The sequence below is a fragment of the Xiphophorus maculatus genome, chromosome 7 (genome assembly GCF_002775205.1).
Source record: "Xiphophorus maculatus strain JP 163 A chromosome 7, X_maculatus-5.0-male, whole genome shotgun sequence".
NCBI classification, from domain to species: domain Eukaryota; kingdom Metazoa; phylum Chordata; class Actinopteri; order Cyprinodontiformes; family Poeciliidae; genus Xiphophorus; species Xiphophorus maculatus.
Window position 1 is genome coordinate 9,766,551 of NC_036449.1, and position 18,766 is coordinate 9,785,316.

Here is an 18,766-nt window from a genome sequence, read left to right on the forward strand (position 1 = left end):
TCTTAGATAAATGCTAGGGATAATATTTTAGCACTTAATTATTCTCCACAGCTTTATCCCTGACCTAGCTAATGGTCTTCATGATGCTGTTTGTTCATTTATAATCTCTAACAATATTCTAAGGCTTATCTCAGAACAGCTGAATATATCTTGAGAAATCTGCTATAGTCAAGTAGAACTGAACAATATATTGAATTGGAATCATCATTGCAATGTCAGTGTCTGCAAAAAATGAATTATGAAGGAATGTCTGGATGCAATATTTGGTAGGCTAAATATTTCAGATGCAATGTATTACAATCCTGCTTTCAAATATATATTTGGCCACTTGGAAGAACTATCACTGTTTATCTCATATTTTGTTTTAGATGTTTCTCAGCTTTGGCAAACCTGATTCAAATGGGTGCATTACCTCTTTAGCATTGTATCATGCTGTTGTTGACATGTTTGAAAACTGTAATAAGTGATAATCCTACGTGATCTGCAGCACATTGACTTGTGTAGAAGGTAAATATTGTGTGCGGACATAGGGTCTGTGTTGAAACAATATCACTATAAGATCATGTCACATTTATAGAACATTGAATGAGCCCAGATTAGAAGCTTCAATATTTACCAAGTACCAAGGCATCAGTAGCCTACTTATGTAAACATATGTGCACTAGCGGATATTGTCGGTCCACAGTAGCGTTTGTATGTGAAACGTTGCACACAGAACAGTTCTTTATACTTTAAACAATCCCATTCCAATATTACATTGTGAACGTAAACATCATGTTGTAGCATGTTACGATATTATAGGTTGCAGTTCTTCCTGCTCACTCTTCAAAGTCGTGCTGAAAACTTCAAAACAGTCTCTTGTTCACTTATGTCAGAGGGGAGCTGTGCTTTAGATTGGACAGGTAGAACAAAGAAAAGCGGTGGACACCCAGCCTGTCTGGCCATCTGTGAGTGCTGGGGAAGTGAAGTGTGAGTTTCTGTTCTGCTCTGCCTGGGTCGAGAGTAATTGGCCATCAAATGATTAAAATGTTTCAGAGCTGGCAGGTGGGTGCTTTTCGCAAAGAGGTCACCAGCGTGTATCCTTTATATAATCCCTCTATACCTGTTAGTGTCTTTTGAACCACCTGTGTGTTTCTGGTCTGGTCCGTGTTTCTCTGACTGTCAGAGCCTGTTGATGCCTGCCTGTTGGTGTATGAGCCTGTGCCCCTGGTCTGGGTACTTCTGAGTCCAACTGGCTCCATCAGTTGGAGACGGCATATAATTGATTAAACACCTGCATATTTTGGAGACTGAGAGGGGATAGCAGCACCCTCTTAGGACCTAAATGGAGAATGCCTCTTAATTTTCTGGCAGTTGTTGTTATAGAGCAATGACTAATTATTATAATTTTTTTATTGTTTCATTAAATTGTGTAAAAAGAGGCTAATAATATTGACCAGTACTTTAGACACTTATTTTGTGTTAATGTATATTATAAAAAGTTTTAATGTATGCTTCTGTTATCTCCTATGAAAATAGGAGGTTCGTTTGAGATTTATTAGCATTAAACATAATTTCTGCTACTGGCAGTACCTTAAAAAGTATTCATACCCCATATGAGAACAACAGAGTTATCAGATTACAGCAGGCCAAACGCAAATACAAAGGCACTTGATAGATTTTAATTTGTAAAAAATGTTGAAGATAGTGTGTCATTTTCTTTCACTTGTATGATTCCAACAAAATATTCTGAAATTTGGCAGTTTGTGGTTGTAATGTGAAGATGTAAAAAAGTTTAATAGGTACAAATATTTTTTGAAGAATGCTGCATATTTTTTATGTTTGGAATGAGCAAGGTAATGTGATTTTTAGGTTGGACCTTTTAAGCCAAATATTTATACATATCGATACTATTATTAAACAAAATGTGTCTAATTATTTAATTAAGCAATTAACAAAATTCGCACCTGACCATGCGAAACTGTTCCACAGCACAAGTCAGCGATATAATCTGTTCTACCCGATTTTTTTTCTTCCTCTTTGGCTGGTGCATTATTGCCTGCATTTTAAAGCAAACTTATTGTAACTGCAAACAAAACTCAAGAAACTATGAAATGTCAGCCTGTGAATAATTAAAACCGCTTTTGATTAATTTACCATTCTTGCTCTGTCAATGAGCAGCAGATGTTCCTCTCCCTTAATGTTTCCTTTGTCTGCAGAGCTACAGTAAATGCAGAGTGATCGATAACTAGTAACTCACTGAGGGGCCCAGAGGTCTAGTGAATGTAAAACTTATTTTTTTCTTTTACTCCTTCCTCTTAAGCCTGAGGTTATTGATTCTCTATAACTTTCCCTTTCCATTTAACTCTGATCTTTACCCCCTGGATTGCTGTCATTTAAAACTCGCACACATTCACACAATCTGTCAAGGTTATGGTCACAGTCTCTTGTGTGGAGGGAGAAGGCGGCTCCTGAAATGGGTAAGTCAACTGAGGAGAAAAAGATGGGGAGAAAAAAAAAAATCACCGGCAAGCTATCATTTAAGATGGTTAAAAGGGACAGCAGAAAAGGTATGGAGAGGTACCTTAATGCCCTAAATGTGAAATTAAATTGTCAGCGGGGAGAAGGCTCATATAGCTATGAAATAAATGATGCCAGACTGATTAGTGGCAAGTTTCCATATACAATAAATGGCTCACCACCCAGGGGGCCGTTCTGTCAAGGTGCATCATGAGCATTGTGAGAACCCTCCCTACTCCAAAAAAGTAGGTTCTCTATTACAGTCACAATGAGTTTTCTGTCGCTTGCATGTCGATTTGACACAGAATTCCCCCCGGAATTGCACTCAGTGCAGAAGTATATGGCTTTCCTCTGTAGCCTGCTAATATAGTAGGCATTAGTTTTGAAACTCATAATCTGAGACTCTTTTACAGTGTTTATCAAGACTTAATTTGATCTTCTATCGCTTAAAACTGGGAATCTTTTGGTTGATTAATAATCTGATTCGCATCAGATTAAATGCGAATCCCATTATTCTAATCTGAAAAGATTAAATTATAAAATGTGTATTTTGTTAATGAAGCCTAAAGGACATTGTTTTTATCCTTTTTTGGGGAATTGGGACAATAAAAACAATAATGGCCTTGTTCACATTTGCAGAAATCTATCAGTTCGACCCAACAAAATTACATAAAACATATACAAGACCTATTGTCATCCATTCTTTCAGTAAGAAAAAATATATTTTTTTGGTTTACCCAACCAACATTTGGAGTAAAAAATAAAAACAAAATTGGCAAGATCTGGACTGAACAATTCTACTTTGATTAGAGATATTTTGAAACAGATTTTTGATGTATGAAACTTATTTGTGAGAACAAATATCTGTCAAGAACCAGCAGTCTATAAATAAATCAGTATATTATGTCCAGATTAATGTGGAAAGCAACAAATGATATATATGAGGATATAGATAATTCAAATGTCTACACTTCAACTAAAACTGGGTACAGAGAGAGAAGTTAAAAAGTACAGAAGATATGAAGAGTAAAAGGGTGCTGACAGATGGATTATCATGGTTTATTAAGGTCTAAATTCCAGCCAGAGACATGAGTCAGCCCCTTCTTGTTAAGGCCGTAATAATTCTAGGAGATTCTATTTTACTTGAAGTCGTTAAAGATTTTACACCTGCATTTTCTCAGCCAAAACTGTTTTGGAGTTACAACACACAATGATGTCAAGAAATTTCTAAAATAAGGCAAAGAGTTGCCCTTCCACATAAATTCAATCAGGGTAGTAGAACTAGAAAAGAATAAGAAATAAGGGGCTGGAGAAAGAGCTCTTTTGTTTATTTGTTTTAGAAGAATTTCATTGCAGAGACTGAAGAGATAGCTCAAGTGAAACAGTTTGTAATCCCAATCAGTTTCTCCTTAATCTCGGTAAACAGGAGAGAGAAAACTGTCACCGGAGTTTGTGCCAGAACATGGCCGAGTCTGCTGGTGACAGTTCCTGTGTGAGTACTGTTATATTGTGCCAGCAATGAGCACATGTGCTATACTCATCTCGTGTACCAGCAGAAAGAGCATTTGTGCTCCTTGGCAGCCAGTGCAGGGAGACAGAACATGAGGAAACAGTCAATCTGCCTCTGTGCTTTTCAGCTCTTCCAGCCAATGGAAATGTCCCAGGTGTGATACATGCATTCCCGGCCATCTTGTGGACATTCTCTATATGTTAGTAAATAATTTAGTGAAACTAAGTGAAAAAAGAATTGTGGTTTAATTCTGCAAGGTATTTTACACATAGTGTGCAATGTCACCTAAGAAACTTGTGACTTGAAATAATCTTAATGGTAATTCTATTTATCATTTTGCTTCCATCACAGACTGTGTCTCAACAACATGATGCGTCTTATACCAGTGCTGTATAGGTAGGAATTTCTTTTGCTGAAAAACAATATAAATATGATAATTTGGAGAATCACTCACACAATATGTGTAAAAATACATTCAACTCGAATGATAAAAGAGTAGTAGTCACTCAGAACAAGTCATGATGACGTTTTAGCTGCGTTCTGGGGAAAATTGATAATTTGCACATTTTATTTTTGCAAATGTATTAGCGACAGGTGTCGCAAACTATGTTAAATTATCCCTAATCAGTGTAGAAACATCCAAATATTGCATGCTCGATGTTTCTCTAATAATAATTAGGGTCAAATGCCAAAAGGAGATTTTTTTTTTTGCTTATCTGACCATTGAATAAATGTTGGATGGATGTTAACTTTCTATAAGCTAACAGTTAGCATGTCGCAAGATTCTCTCTTTAATTACAAGTCATTTGCATCTTTGTGTAAATGCTGTCGCACAAAGACTTTAAAGTGGTGAGAGCTTTTTCAGTGCTTTACTAACTTTGAGTTGTTTGCTAACCCTACAAGAGTCTGTATTAGTTGAATCTGTCAACATAACAGGGAATCTCAAAAACTACTAATTTTTTTGACAAATCAAATGATACAGAGAGAATTTAAGTACCATAGGGTGTCAAGTTTAAAGAAATCAACTTCACATCTTGGGCCCATAAAAGATATTGATGCCATTTTCAATACTCTGATAAAGAACGGAGTCATTGCACAGTGCGTGCTTTACTCTATCTTGGTATTTAACTTGGGTAAATTAGACTGATTTAACACGTAATGTGGCTAGCAAAAGGTTGCTAATATTTAAATAGGTCATCCTATTACACTCTTTCATGTACAGGAGCTTTACCGACTTTTTTAGATTGCTCTCAAACATCAGTGTCACTTTTTTTGTAGTGCTAGCACAGCCAGCAAACTTATAATGATCCTTCAGCTTTTCCAGTTTGTCAGTCTCCAAGGCAAAATGCTTTTGCCTTTGCCATGTCTCTCAATGTACTTGTTACCAGCTTCATACTCCCATCAGCAGCACACTGTTGATTCTCAGCCATGAGTGATGAGGTGAACCTCTGCAAGGGGAGATGGAGTAGGTGTCTTTAGCTCTGATGCGCAAGGTTGTGTACCAGCTTGGGAAGATCAAAACTGTAGAGTTGGTGTCAATTGTAATGCAAATATTTAAAAACACATTTTCTAACATTGTTCTATCTTAATATTAATCATTTGACATTGCTACTTAACCCATGCCTCAATCACAATGTGTATTTCAACTGCAATGCTTTAACATGTTGGTGTGATTGTGCATATTGCACATCTAATGTTTCAAAAACACAGCAGGATGTGAAGCATCCAAAGTGTTCATCAATCATACAGTAAAGAATCAAGTTGTCCTGATTCTTGTTGACCAGTTATTTGTTGACATCTTGGCCATATGAAAGAATTAGAATTGTCATGTATTCAATGGCGACCAACGGCGCTTTACTATCAGAACGATGTGGAAAGTGTTGTCTAGTGAAGTGCACACCGTATTTAGCTTTGGTGGGAGAAAAAAAAGAAAAATAAAACTGCAGGAAATGTTAAAAGGTTATTCTCAACAGATCTTGAAAGGAAGACTGTATCTCTACATAAAAGATGTGATAAATGCTCATTGCTTTTCATTGAGCTCAACAGCTTGTCTTTGCAGTGTGATTCCCTACACCTTATAGAGCATGCAGACAAAGTCACTATCTTGTGGAAACCAAGCATTTCATACAGAGAGGCATAGACATTCTGTTCTCTGTCAGCTCCTGTCTCATGATCATTCTCTTTACTCTCCCTTTCGCTATCTCTATCCCACACACGCATCTCCATTGAGGTACAATACCCATGGGGTTGAGCTTCTGGTTAGTGGAAATGTCAAAAGGCTTTGTCATCTCCAATCTTGGTCAGGAAATCTGACCTCTGTGTTGAGAGTGAGCTTGTGTGTATATTTAGAAAAAAAAAAAGAAGCAAAAAACAGCCATCTGCACAATTTTGGTCTGCAAACCAACACAATAATTCAATTCAATTCAATTCAAAAAGAACTATAATGATAACCAATAAAAGCAATTAATTTTTTTAAATATATTTTGGCTATTGTCATGGTGCATTCAGGGACAGAAAAGGCAAATGTTTCTTCAGATTTTGAAAACGGCAAACCAACATGTATAATAGATCCATGTTACAAAATCTTTCTAAGAAGTGTATTTAGTAATTTTATTTACCACCAATTATTTTCTTTCTGATTTGAGTTAGTACTGTACTGACCCATTCAATAAATTCAAATTTTATTGAAATGTCTATTTCAGTACATAACTTAAATGAATTAAAGATTAATTACACACAGACTGATGTTTCAACGCCTTTATTTCTGTTAATCATGGTGATTTTCTGCTTATCTCTAATGAAAATAATGACATTTAAGATTGCAATATTACATCAAAACATTTTAATTGAGAAATTTGGCTTAATGAAAAATATGTTTAATGTCTGCTTAAAAGTAGTTATTTCCAAAAGGTAATTTTATATACAAACCAGTCTCATCTGAATGCCTATTCTTGTTTATTGAATTCAAGTGTAAGTGTATTTATGTGTAGGAGGAAAAATGGCTGTGATTCTGCCTTCCTGGGGAGAATTTGATCTCCCTGCTGCAAACACTCTTCATCTGCACTGAAGTTTTCCTCTTGCCTTCTTCACTTTGTTCCATCTAACATGAACGTCTTTTTTTAGAATGAGTGCTTCTACCCACTCACAAGCTGTTCTTCTCGCCCTACGTGCATAAATTTGAAGGTTCTGATCACATCTGTCACATTCCTACTTGAAAAGCCCTATTTGTCCATCAGAGATTACAATATGTTTTTAGTGTTTAATGCCAATTGATGGTATCAAAGGTGTTGAGGTCCACTGGCATTCAAAAATGAAAGGAAAATATTCTTTGCCTCCTTCCTTTTTTTCTCTTTCGCTGTGTGAATATGAACTGATTCTGCTGATTCTGCTTTTGAGATTCGTAATTCTTAAAATAAATATAGTCCTGTTTGCTTTGAAATTGATGTCATTTAGCTGCTTGACTATTTACATGTTTTCATACAGCTTCAGTTATTGGATGACACATCCAGTAATAGCCCCCTTTACCTGCTACCACTTTTCCCCCATTGTTTCATCATATGTATTCCAAGGGATGTTTTAAAAATTCATATTGTTTTGTACATTGCCTTACAAAAGTACTTAAACCCTTATCAGCACAAATTAGTGAATATTTGGAAAGAGGAAGTTGAAAAGGACACAGCATATTTCTGATGATATGGATTTTCAAGTTTTAGGTGATTTATTTGGAACCAAATAAGAGATACAAACACAATCTCGTAAAGGAAAGGAATTGAACTGAACTTAAATTAAGGGAAAACAAAGCTTGATTTGAACTAATATCCTAGACATTGCTCAACATATTTTAGGTAATTGTTTTACTGATAGTTTTCATACATCAGTATAGTTTTGCATCATCTGCATCTGAAATCTGTCAATTACTTTTGGGAAACAAATAAACAAAGCACTTTCACACATTATTGAGTGTGAGTACTGAGTACTGCTTTGTTTCCACAGCAAATGATGAGGTCCTCTGTCTTCCATATGTTCATCCTCACTATGGTCGCTGTGGATGTCATTGTGGCCGCCAGCAACTATTACAAAGGCGAGAATTACCAAAGGCACTATGATGAGTTCTACCTGGCAGAGGTAAGACCTTAGTTTTTCAATAATATTTATTTATTTACTTTGAAAAAGCAATGCATTATGTTTTGAATTGTATTCTATGTAAACATGTGCAAGGCGCTTTAAATTATATGTTAAACATTACATTTTAACTCTATGGCCACTTTTTTGTAATTTCTGATATAATAATTTCCTTAGCTATACATAAAAGGGTTAAAATACCGATTTAAGGTGAAAGAACAAAACTCCTCCAGAAATATAATTAAGACTCAAAAGTGGGTCAAGCTCTATGCTGAACATCAGGTTTTCTATAAGGCATTTTCAAAAACATGTATTAAAATATACAGTGCAATGTAAAAATCCTCCATTTATTTAGGTTAGACCTTCAAGTATCAGACTTCTTTTGGGTTTTTGAAGTCTTGCCTTCTTGGGACTTCGACAGCAATTTACTTATGTGTTGTCCAATACAAACACATTTTCAGAGAGGTTTTTGTTTATTTGTTTAGCCATTTTACCCTAAGCTATGAATTACCTTGTCAGGAAATAGGTTCCTAAGCTGAGAGCTTAGGAGCTTAGGACAGCTTATAATTCAGATCTTTAGAGACTTTTTCAACAGTTGAATATTTGAATATAGGCAAAAATAGTATTTTGGCATTAACAGATTAATATATCAGGTCTTTGCTGTATTTTTTTTTCTATTTGCTAACAAATGTGGTTTTTATCTACTATAGTAGATATATTTCAGGCCCAACTTTGTTGCTGTTTTCCCCCTCCATTGGCCCACATACCTCCATTTTCAAGCCTACACTGCACAATATTAAAAAAAATAATTAAAAAAGAAGCAAAGTCTTATTAAAGTGTTTTACAGACCTGCAGGAAATTTAGAAATATGTATCAAGTCATTCACCAAAGAACTACGCAGGATATTTGGCGAGTTCAAAAGTTTTGCACAGTACTACAAACAATTTTTGCATGTAGGTATTGAATTGGTCAGTTCATTCAGAAATACAATATAATTCAGAATTTATCATACGTTGATGCCAGGAGTAAATTCTTCTTTCTTTCTGTTTTTCTTCTTTGGCAGGTTGCTTTTACTGTGCTCTTCGACCTTGAAGCTCTGCTGAAAATTTGGTGCCTCGGCTTCACTGGCTACATCAGCTCCTCCTTACACAAGTTCGAATCTCTCCTGGTGGTGGGCACCACGTTGCACATCTACCCTGATCTGTATCACTCCCAGTTCACCTACTTTCAGGTATAACTCCTCATATAAGTGCATAGACATTGGAAAGACAAAAAACACAAAAATGGGTGTTAATCATATCATATTCAAAATGCAAATCTGAATCGTCTTCTTGTGCAATGATGTTTTTCATTTCTCACAGTTTACACTTGGTTGAGTCACACATACAAGTAACACCACAGTCATGTAGTGAATCAAAGGCACCACTTTCTGTCTGAACCAAAACTCTGAACTTGCTCTTCTAATGACATACAGTTCTGTAGAAAAGTGTTGTTCCCCTTTACAGAATTCTTTTTGTTTTGTCACACTTGGTGTTTTTCAGATCTTCAAACTCGTTTTAATATCTGGGTAACATAAGTAAATATAAACAGCAGTTTTAAAATGACGATTTCCTTTAATTCTGTGGAGAAACTCTTCTGTTCAAGCCAACCTAACTCTATGTTAAATTGTGAATTAGTTGAAATTCACCACTTGTGATTCAACCTTTTTTTTTTTTTTTACCTTTAATCATGACTGTCATGAGTAAATGTTAACTGCATGCTCCAACAATTGCACCATTGCCACAATGTTTATATGACAACCAGATATATGTAAGGATTCTGCTCAGTACATTTTGCATAATAGTAAGTGTTTACATTTTTCAGTACCACATCCTAGACATTCGGATTGTCCTCCTGTTTTTACCGTTTGTTGTCTCCACCATTGAATTAACTTGTTTTTTTTTTTAAATATCCTAGATAATGTATTGACGTTACCGTTATTGTGGTCTGGTTTGAGTCTTATGAAGTTTTGTGTATTACATGATGCACCTTTGAACTAGCAGAACGATATCTCATCTTTTTGTGTTCTATAAGTTAATGACTGAGATCATGATGAAGCTCTTTTGACTTGACTGTTGTTGCACAACAGAGGTAAAAGCGAACTGAACAGATGAATTTAGTAAAATTACCATTACATTATCACCTTTCTCTATGTGTACACCAAGAGATGTTTGCATAGGAAGAAACATTTTTGTGGCGCGTTAAGCCTTCATATCAGTTTTAGCAATCGCACTCCTCGCTCTGCTTCAGACTAATTAGTGTTGTTTAAGAGCAAGCCATGAACTTGCTCCTCTCTCAGTGGAAAACCTCTCTCCAACTTCTCTGCTGATATTTTTCCAAGTTTGAACCAATGACATTTAGTCACAAGTAATTAACCTTAAGGGTCCTTGGTGAAATCGAATGTGCCCTGGCAATAGGAGGAAAAACCAGGCCCAGCAATTCTACTCTGGTGTTTCTTTCATTTTATTTTAGTTGTATCCAACTGAGGGGCATTTCAGTGCTAAAGGTTAGACTTATTACATCCAAGTGCAAAATGTCACAGACTTTCATGCCCTTCTTAGAGTTTTGACACACACTTGTTCAGTTTTTAATTGCCCCACTGAACCCACAAAAAAACTTTCTATCATTGTAATACTAGTCGATTCCCAGGTTGGTGTTGGGATAACATAATCTTAAAAGGAAGAGGTTGTGTTACATCAACAGTGCCCCATTTTATATGAGATACTTCTTTGTCTTGCAAGAAGCAAAGATTTATAGATAAAACATAATACAGAGAAAACACATCAGGAAAGCAGTCTTCTTTTTGTTATATCCTGTTTTTTTGCATTTCAGTCATTCATTCAGTCAGTCAGTGTCAAATTTTACATAACTGCTGCTCTGATTAATTATTTCTTCTGCATTCTCTATGTTTCTACATGACCATTAGATAAAAATGGAAAATAAAATAATAAAACAAGAATAGATTCACCATATGAAATTTAAACTTTAGATTTTTTGAGATCCCAATGACTGTGCTCTAACGTGGACATGATAAATAGCACTCTATTTGTCAAATAGATGATCATAGTGATATTTTCAAAATCGTTGAGCGTAAGTGCAGCATTTAGGGGCTAAGTATCTGTGGTCCTTCTCTACCTTTATGTGATCACAACAGCTTTTTTACTCTCTTGGACTTTGCCCTCTAAAGGCAAGAGATCACAAGAAAATGAAGTCATTTTTTATAACTTGACTTTTGAACTGTGTACATGCATGCGCAAAATGAAGAAACGGTAGGAAGAAAAGGCATGAAAGGCGAAAAATGCAATTTAACATGATGAGCTAAGCTTAGCTTAGCTTTGCAATGCTAAGCTCAGGCCACATTCATGACACAATGGCTACCTATGGTCAAAGACTTCAGCTTGAACTTGAGTTTTTTATGTGATGCTTTATATACTGAGTAGGTGAAGGTCACAAATGGTGAGTTCCCTCTTCTCTCAACAAATGCCAGAAGTACTTTATAGTAGCAAGCAATGTGGTGGTTTGGCAAAATCTTTTATTTATTAAATATTTTTATATTGTGCTGAACGTTTAGTCGCACTACTGTGATGCTATTTTGATATCTACTTATACTCTATAAATACATTCTTAGTTTCTCACAACAATGTCTTTTGGCCTTATAATACCACTTAAAGTTCATTCACATGAGAAGAGAATGGCCATTAATTATTCCAAAATTTGTTGAAATACAAATTTCAACAAATACACAGGTAGAGAACACATACAAAACAGGTAGAGAACACATACAAAAAAAAGAAAAAGGAAAAGTTACCTGATAAATATTACATTCACAAATAACATCCATATTCATTTCCTGGTCTGGCTGTCAACTTCCTGCTTGAGCTATTTGTCCTGAAAATGATATCAATTGTTTTTGTGTCCTCATCCCTCAGCTTTCAATTTCTTCCCGTAGATCCAAGATTTTAATTATTCTAAAATTCTGACATTATGTCCAAGAACTGTTTTTAAGAGGGGAATGAGGGATCCATTCACCCTTCCTGTGTTTATTTTGCCTACCCATGTTTTCTGCACAGATTATGTTTGCAGCAAAAGAACTAGCTGTATGTTTTTTTGTGTGTGTTGCCAATAAACTGACATGTTGCAGTGAAAAAGATGATGGATGGTGGATGCAGCACCATCATTCATATATGGTAGCATATTCCTGTTACGCTACCAACTTACGAACTTACTTGTTACTTGTTTGCTTTGAGTCCCAGTGGAAAGCAGAGTTTGATGCATTTATTGTCGAAGAGTTGCAAAGTTTTTGGCTCTAAAATATGACGACGTATACATTTTCAGAAAATACAGAATGTAACAGCCTCTCATTCCCAGAACTGCTTTGTTCCTCGCCCCAGAGTGAGCATCTGTAAAACAGAAAGTGGGCCTCTTAGTATATGAGGGAATAGCTGTCTTCCTGCTTCATCTGTCAGCATGGGCTTAGTACTTTTACAGTGTATATTTTCTTTATGTTTCCATCTGAACAAGTTGGCTGTCTTTGTTGTCTTTTTTTGGCTGTGTTTCCAGGGAATCAAAGACAGTTATTAATCTGGTTTAATGTTGGATTATAAAGAAAAATCTTTGGCCAGAGGCATCACTCTGAAGACTTTGATCAATAGCCACTCTCTGGATTTCCAATCAAAGCCTGACAAAGATACATTACCTTTTGGGGGTTTCTGTCCCCACCAGCTATATAGAGGCTAAATCTGTTGACAGAGCACAGAATCACCACATCGCTACTGTTAAAATTCGGATTACTCTGCTATGTTTGCAACTCTGGTATATATTCACAGCCTTGGAATAAATAAGTAAATAAATAAATAAATAAATAAATAGCACTGATCTCTCGTACTTTGCTGTACAAACCGAAAGAACACATAGCAATCATGAGATGTGTTTGTCTTTCTTGTCCCTAGGTGCTACGTGTGGTGCGCCTGATAAAAATTTCTCCTGCTCTAGAAGACTTTGTGTATAAGATATTTGGTCCAGGTAAAAAACTGGGCAGCCTGGTGGTCTTCACGGCCAGCCTCCTCATCGTCATGTCAGCCATCAGTTTGCAAATGTTCTGTTTTGTGGAGGAGCTAGACCGCTTTACAACTTTTCCCAGGGTAAGCAAGTCCTCACATTTATCTTATTGACCAATAATTATAATAACAATAATAAAAACACTTTTGAAGCATGGCATTTTGACCTGAATAATCTTTTCTTAATTGTGCTTGAATATTGAGTTCTGTAGATTCCATAATTTTCTTTAGAGAATTTAGTTTAGTGGCACATTATGTGAGACGTTGTCCTCCTCTCCTTACCATTAAACTTTAATTTGTTCTGCTGTATTTCAGTGGACTTATTTCAGTTGTATTTTTCAGATTGTTTAAAATGTCCTTGCGAATTTAGTAATATCTTTTTTCAGTTATGCATTCCCATGTGATTGTACTCCCACCTTTGTGTTTTTCAAGAGGAATTAATTATGAATGTAGTAGATATATGAATTGAGTTTGTTCAAATAGTTTTATTTTGTGATTTTATGTCTGCATTTTTTGTATTTGGTATGTCTATATAATCTTGGTAAAAATCAGTTGTAGCATTTGTTATCTGACTCATAGCGTCTTCAACTATGTCCCAACAAAGACATTTGCTACTTTGTGCTTGTAAAACTAGAAGTCTCATATTTGTTAATGTTGAAATCATATAGTTGTTTAGCTTTAATATTAGTTTACTAATATTTCACACAATTCTGCAGTATGCTGTAGTTTATGCTAAAATATTCAGAGATTGGGGCATATGAAAACACTAAACCAAGGTTTAAAATTTCAAGAGTTTCTGGAACGGCACCTCAAACAAGCGATTCGCAGGCCTGCAGGTGCTGATGATCAGGTGCATGATGGGTCGACAGATGTGCCACTGCCTTTGATTTCTAAGTGCTCACAAACTTATCTTTCTCTCTCATTAGTGACAACTTTCCACCTTCTGTATTTTTTCCCCCCCTTTCCCTTCCAACATTTCACTGATCTTAGGCAAGCGGGACATGAAAGACTGCGTGTGAACAGCTGCCACTAGTATTCTGTATTACCCTTCCCTCTATCACTATCATTTTCTTCTCAGATTAATTATTTTTTTTTTTGCTGCTGCTGCTGTTCCACGCACACACGTTTGTGCACCCCGACACAAAGACACGTCACAGTTAATGATGTCTGACTGTCTTCCCCATGGGCAGGGTTTGTCTTTGGGTTTATCTTTATCGACACTTACAGGGACATGGCAGCAGGTGGGAAGGGTTAGGGGCATGGTGCTGCTGACAAAAAGAGATAAAGTACAGGGTGCCATTTGACTCCAGGGGGCCACCGTCTCACAGCTGGTTGTTCTTTACTCTTAAACTGACCTCCGCGAAGCCAACAAAAGATGTCCATGTCCTCACTTCCTCCCTACTCTCCCTGACTCGCATCTATTTGCAAGGAAGGGGATAGATGGTCAGAAGGGAATTCATGCAGCAGCTGCGTAATATTTGCTCCTGAGTGAAGAAGCGTGTTTAAAATGTCAGCTGTGTCTGTGCAGTTTCCTCATTCTATCTCGTTTTCTGTTCCTTCCTCTGCTGCTCTTGTCTTCTGGGTTGTCTTTTTTACTTGTTAGCCTTTAGATTTTTTTCCTGTCATCATGCTTTTTTTTTTCATCCATGTAGGCGTTCATGTCCATGTTCCAGATCCTAACCCAAGAGGGCTGGATAGATGTCATGGACCAGACTCTGGTGGCTGTCGGAACAATGTGGGCTCCAGTCGTAGCCATTTACTTCATCCTCTACCATCTGTTTGCTACCCTGGTGAGGAACATGCTGCGCTGCTTATATTGGGTCAAATAAACAACATAAAGCTATTTGATGGTTGCTGTTAGTACATTTGTATACACAGTCATATTCTATTGAAGATTATATTCTCATATCCTAAACAGTAAAAGCCACTATGGTTAAAAGTATTCATACCCTTTGACAGTTTTACATTTGTCACTGTACATGGCAAACCCAATCTTTAATGTGTTTTATTAGATATTTATATAACACACCAATGCAAAGTAGAGCATAATTGTGAAATAAAAGGCAAATAACATAGTGGTTTTATACTGCCCACCTCTCCATCTGGCTACTGAAATATTTGCCCAATCTTCTTTGAAATGTAAGTTATGAACCCCAAAAAACATAGATGGCTTTCAGCCACACATAGCAGTTTGCATGTAGGCATTAACATCCTCTTATGTATTTTATTGGATTATAGGATCCCAATAAAATACATTGCAGTTTCTGTTTGTAATGTGACACAATCTGAAAAAGTTCAAGCACTTTGAGTGCTTTTACAAAGATCTGCACAGTGTAAAAAGGTCAAATAAATGCATGAATTTCTTTGCGCGGTCATTCAGTGCCAGCCTCTGTTTTTGTTCACTCAAGTGGCACATTTAATCACAGATAATCAGACTTGCAGGCGTAAGAAGCGCTGACATTTCAGTGTATGGCCCTCTGATACAAGGAGTCATCAGACAGCACACCAAATCTCAGGATGACTCACGACTCTCTTCAGACAGACAGGATGTCTTCCAGGACAGAGCAAGCTACAAATACGAATACAATGCAGAGCATGTACAGTGAAAAGATACACAAAGAGTGCATTGTCATTTTTTATTATGATGGTAATTATTATTAACATGTTGTAAGAAGCTCACACCCTGCAGCTGTATTTGAACTCTCTCTTGTTGCCTTTTAGATTCTTCTGAGTCTTTTTGTGGCTGTTATCTTGGACAATCTCGAGTTGGACGAAGACTTAAAGAAGCTCAAACAGGTAAATAAAAATTCTTAGAATTTCTTTATAGTATAGATTTACAGTAGCGGTTTTATGGAAAATAATCCTTTTGTTTGTAATTTAGTGTTGGCATTGTAAAATGTTGCTCTTCACTTTGAGAATTACTTGCCAAGTAATGTTGCTACGCTGGTGTTGTTGCAGACTATCTTTTTACTTGGCAAAACTTTGGAGATTACTTTATTAAAAGTTGCTCAAAATAAAATTTTGTTGTCCATCAAAGACGCAGTTGGGTTTAGCAGATGATAATTCAACGTAAACATAAGCTGGTGCCAGTGGAAAATACTCAGAGCAAATTCAAACAGCAGATTTATTATATTGGCCACCAACATCTTTAAAGAAACCAGATTTGGACAGAAGCCAGATTTTTCTCATCAATATGTTATTTCATTGATTAAAAGAAAGTTTCTACTTGGCCTGAGAGGTTTGAAACCAAGATAACTTCTGACATTTAAAAATTTTAATAGCTTTATGGGTTATTTTATATACCTTTGTCATGGACCCAAATTTCAAATAAAGTTCTACCGTTGCATGTTTTATTTGACCTGTTGTTTTACAAAATGAAAGGATAAAGCAACAAAAACAGTTTTTAATTGAAAAAAAATTATTTGGGGGCTTTTTGTGGATTTTTTCTCTTTAAACCCAAAACGTTATTCTGTTTTATCCAATGTTTGTGTCATAGTTTCAACCATCTATCTGTGGAGTTGAGATTAAGCTAAAGAATTTGCTAAGACCTTCCTCCGGGGTTTGATTGGTGTTTCTGACCAGATGACAGTAGGTAGGGCCACAAGGATTTGTACAAGCTTCTAATTTAAAAACATCTTATATCTCCATATTGTATCTGCAAAATTACTGTGGCTTTAAAATGTTGTGCTGTGTGCATTTCTGTGGTACCAGCCTCATTCATGAGCAGGTAAATGAGAGTTGTCTTTTGTCTCTACCTTTTTGCACATGACTCATTCCAAGTTCTAAGAAAAAAGAGAAAAACAAATCCCACTGAGCTTTTTTGCAGACTCACCAGTGAACAATTTCAAATGCTCATAACAGCGCAGGTCAATTGTGTGGGCTGCAGTATAGACTCTCCATAAATTAAACACAAAAGAATCAAGCCTTAGAAATGCAGTGCTGCTAAACACAGAGGAAAAGGGAACTCTATTTTTTTTATCTATATTTCAGAGACAAAAAAATATTTAAAAAAAAAAGAAAACAGGAAAGTACATCAAGTAATGCATTTCAAAATGGCATTTCTGCCTCCCCAACATATGAAGTGCTTACAGATTCGGCTGCTGTTTGACATTTTTGCTTGTTGTGACAAATACCGGTCCATTAGAAGCTAAGCGCTTTGTATTTATTCTCTGTGATGAGTGACAAGGTTGAATTTTCGCTACATTATGAACAAGATGGAGTATTTTTTTTCTGTCCTATTTAAGCCTCAGCTCTAAAAGTTGCCAATCAACTAAAAAAGTGTATGTTTAAAGAAAGAAAAAAGGGGGAAGGCATGTATTCCCATACTAATGCAAGGTTCCTGATGTTGTGTCCTCAACTTTAAAAAATCAGTTTGTGTCATGAAATGCAGATTAAGTGCTGCGGTGGGCAAAGTTTTGTGGAGAAGTAGGTTTTCTAAATCATCCCAGACAAAAATGTTGGCAGTTCAAGGAATTGGTCTTCTGTTTATGTCCATTCAGAAGCTAGAAGTAGCTAATCAGCTTGAATGTCGTCAGGGACACATGCTCAGACAATTATTGAGTACAGTCAGTGTGCCCTAGTAGCTGGCTGACAGGCTTCAGTTTGCTTGGACATGTTATTTTCCTCCCACAGCCGACTGATTAGCTGCAGCGACGGTAAAATTGCCTATTTTACAGGTGCTTCAATCATGGGTGCAGAAACTCACTATTTATATACCCCTGATGGTAATCACCCACCCACAGGACAGGGATTTAGCAAACATTTAACATTTAACAAATATAACAAATTTTCTAAGAAATGCCTTCCAGAAACCAATTACAGGGTTTGTAAGGCAGTATTTGTACCTGCTGCTTGATGCCTGACTTTACTAACTCATTTTTGTTCATATCAAAATCAGGTAAGCTTCAAATAAGTATCAAGTACATTACTGTTTTCTTTAGATAATGTATTTCCTTTGATAAAGATTTACACCAGATGCTAGTATCACCTTAAGTTAATTACAGGTGCTCTATAAAGAAATCAATACAAATAGATATATTATCTGTAACAAGGTGAAATGACACAGGGGATCAGTATTGAGCATACCCACGTTCAGTGTGTTTCCTCAATGGAAAACCTGCTCACATTGGTCATTGCATCCAGTTCAAGTGATTACCAGGGCATTCTAACAACTTCACTTTATTTCTTTGAAATCTGTGTTTCCTTGGCTGTGTGGGATCATTGTCATTTCAGACTTTTTATCAACAATTTGCTGGTACATTGTTCTTTCAGTTAAATGAAATCAGTCGTTCCACTTTTTAACACAAAACTCGAAGTACTAATTTCTATTCTTTGCATATGGGTATTAGATAGATTTATAATTTTATCTAATAACCAGAAAAGTATCTTTAATATAGTGGTAAAATTGTATATCTGCTAAAATCTGCTTCCTCTTTAATGTGTGTGAAGAATATAATTTGGAAAACCAAACATACTCATCTTAGATAACATTATAGTCACAACCATGTACTGATTGAGCAAACATCATGTGCACAGTCAC

General features: G+C 36.1%; 1 protein-coding gene across 4 annotated transcripts in view; it reads left to right on the plus strand.

The window, feature by feature from the left end:
* The window catches only part of nalcn (sodium leak channel, non-selective), a 75,382-nt gene that overhangs the window by 22,804 nt on the left and 33,812 nt on the right, over positions 1-18,766 (plus strand). For all 4 annotated transcript variants that reach the window (XM_023337419.1, XM_005810806.1, XM_023337421.1 and 1 more), the window contains 5 exons: positions 8,003-8,134; positions 9,195-9,362; positions 13,120-13,311; positions 14,880-15,017; positions 15,949-16,023. In XM_023337419.1, the coding sequence (XP_023193187.1) occupies positions 8,003-8,134; positions 9,195-9,362; positions 13,120-13,311; positions 14,880-15,017; positions 15,949-16,023 (705 nt within the window). The remainder of the gene's footprint in view (positions 1-8,002; positions 8,135-9,194; positions 9,363-13,119; positions 13,312-14,879; positions 15,018-15,948; positions 16,024-18,766) is intronic.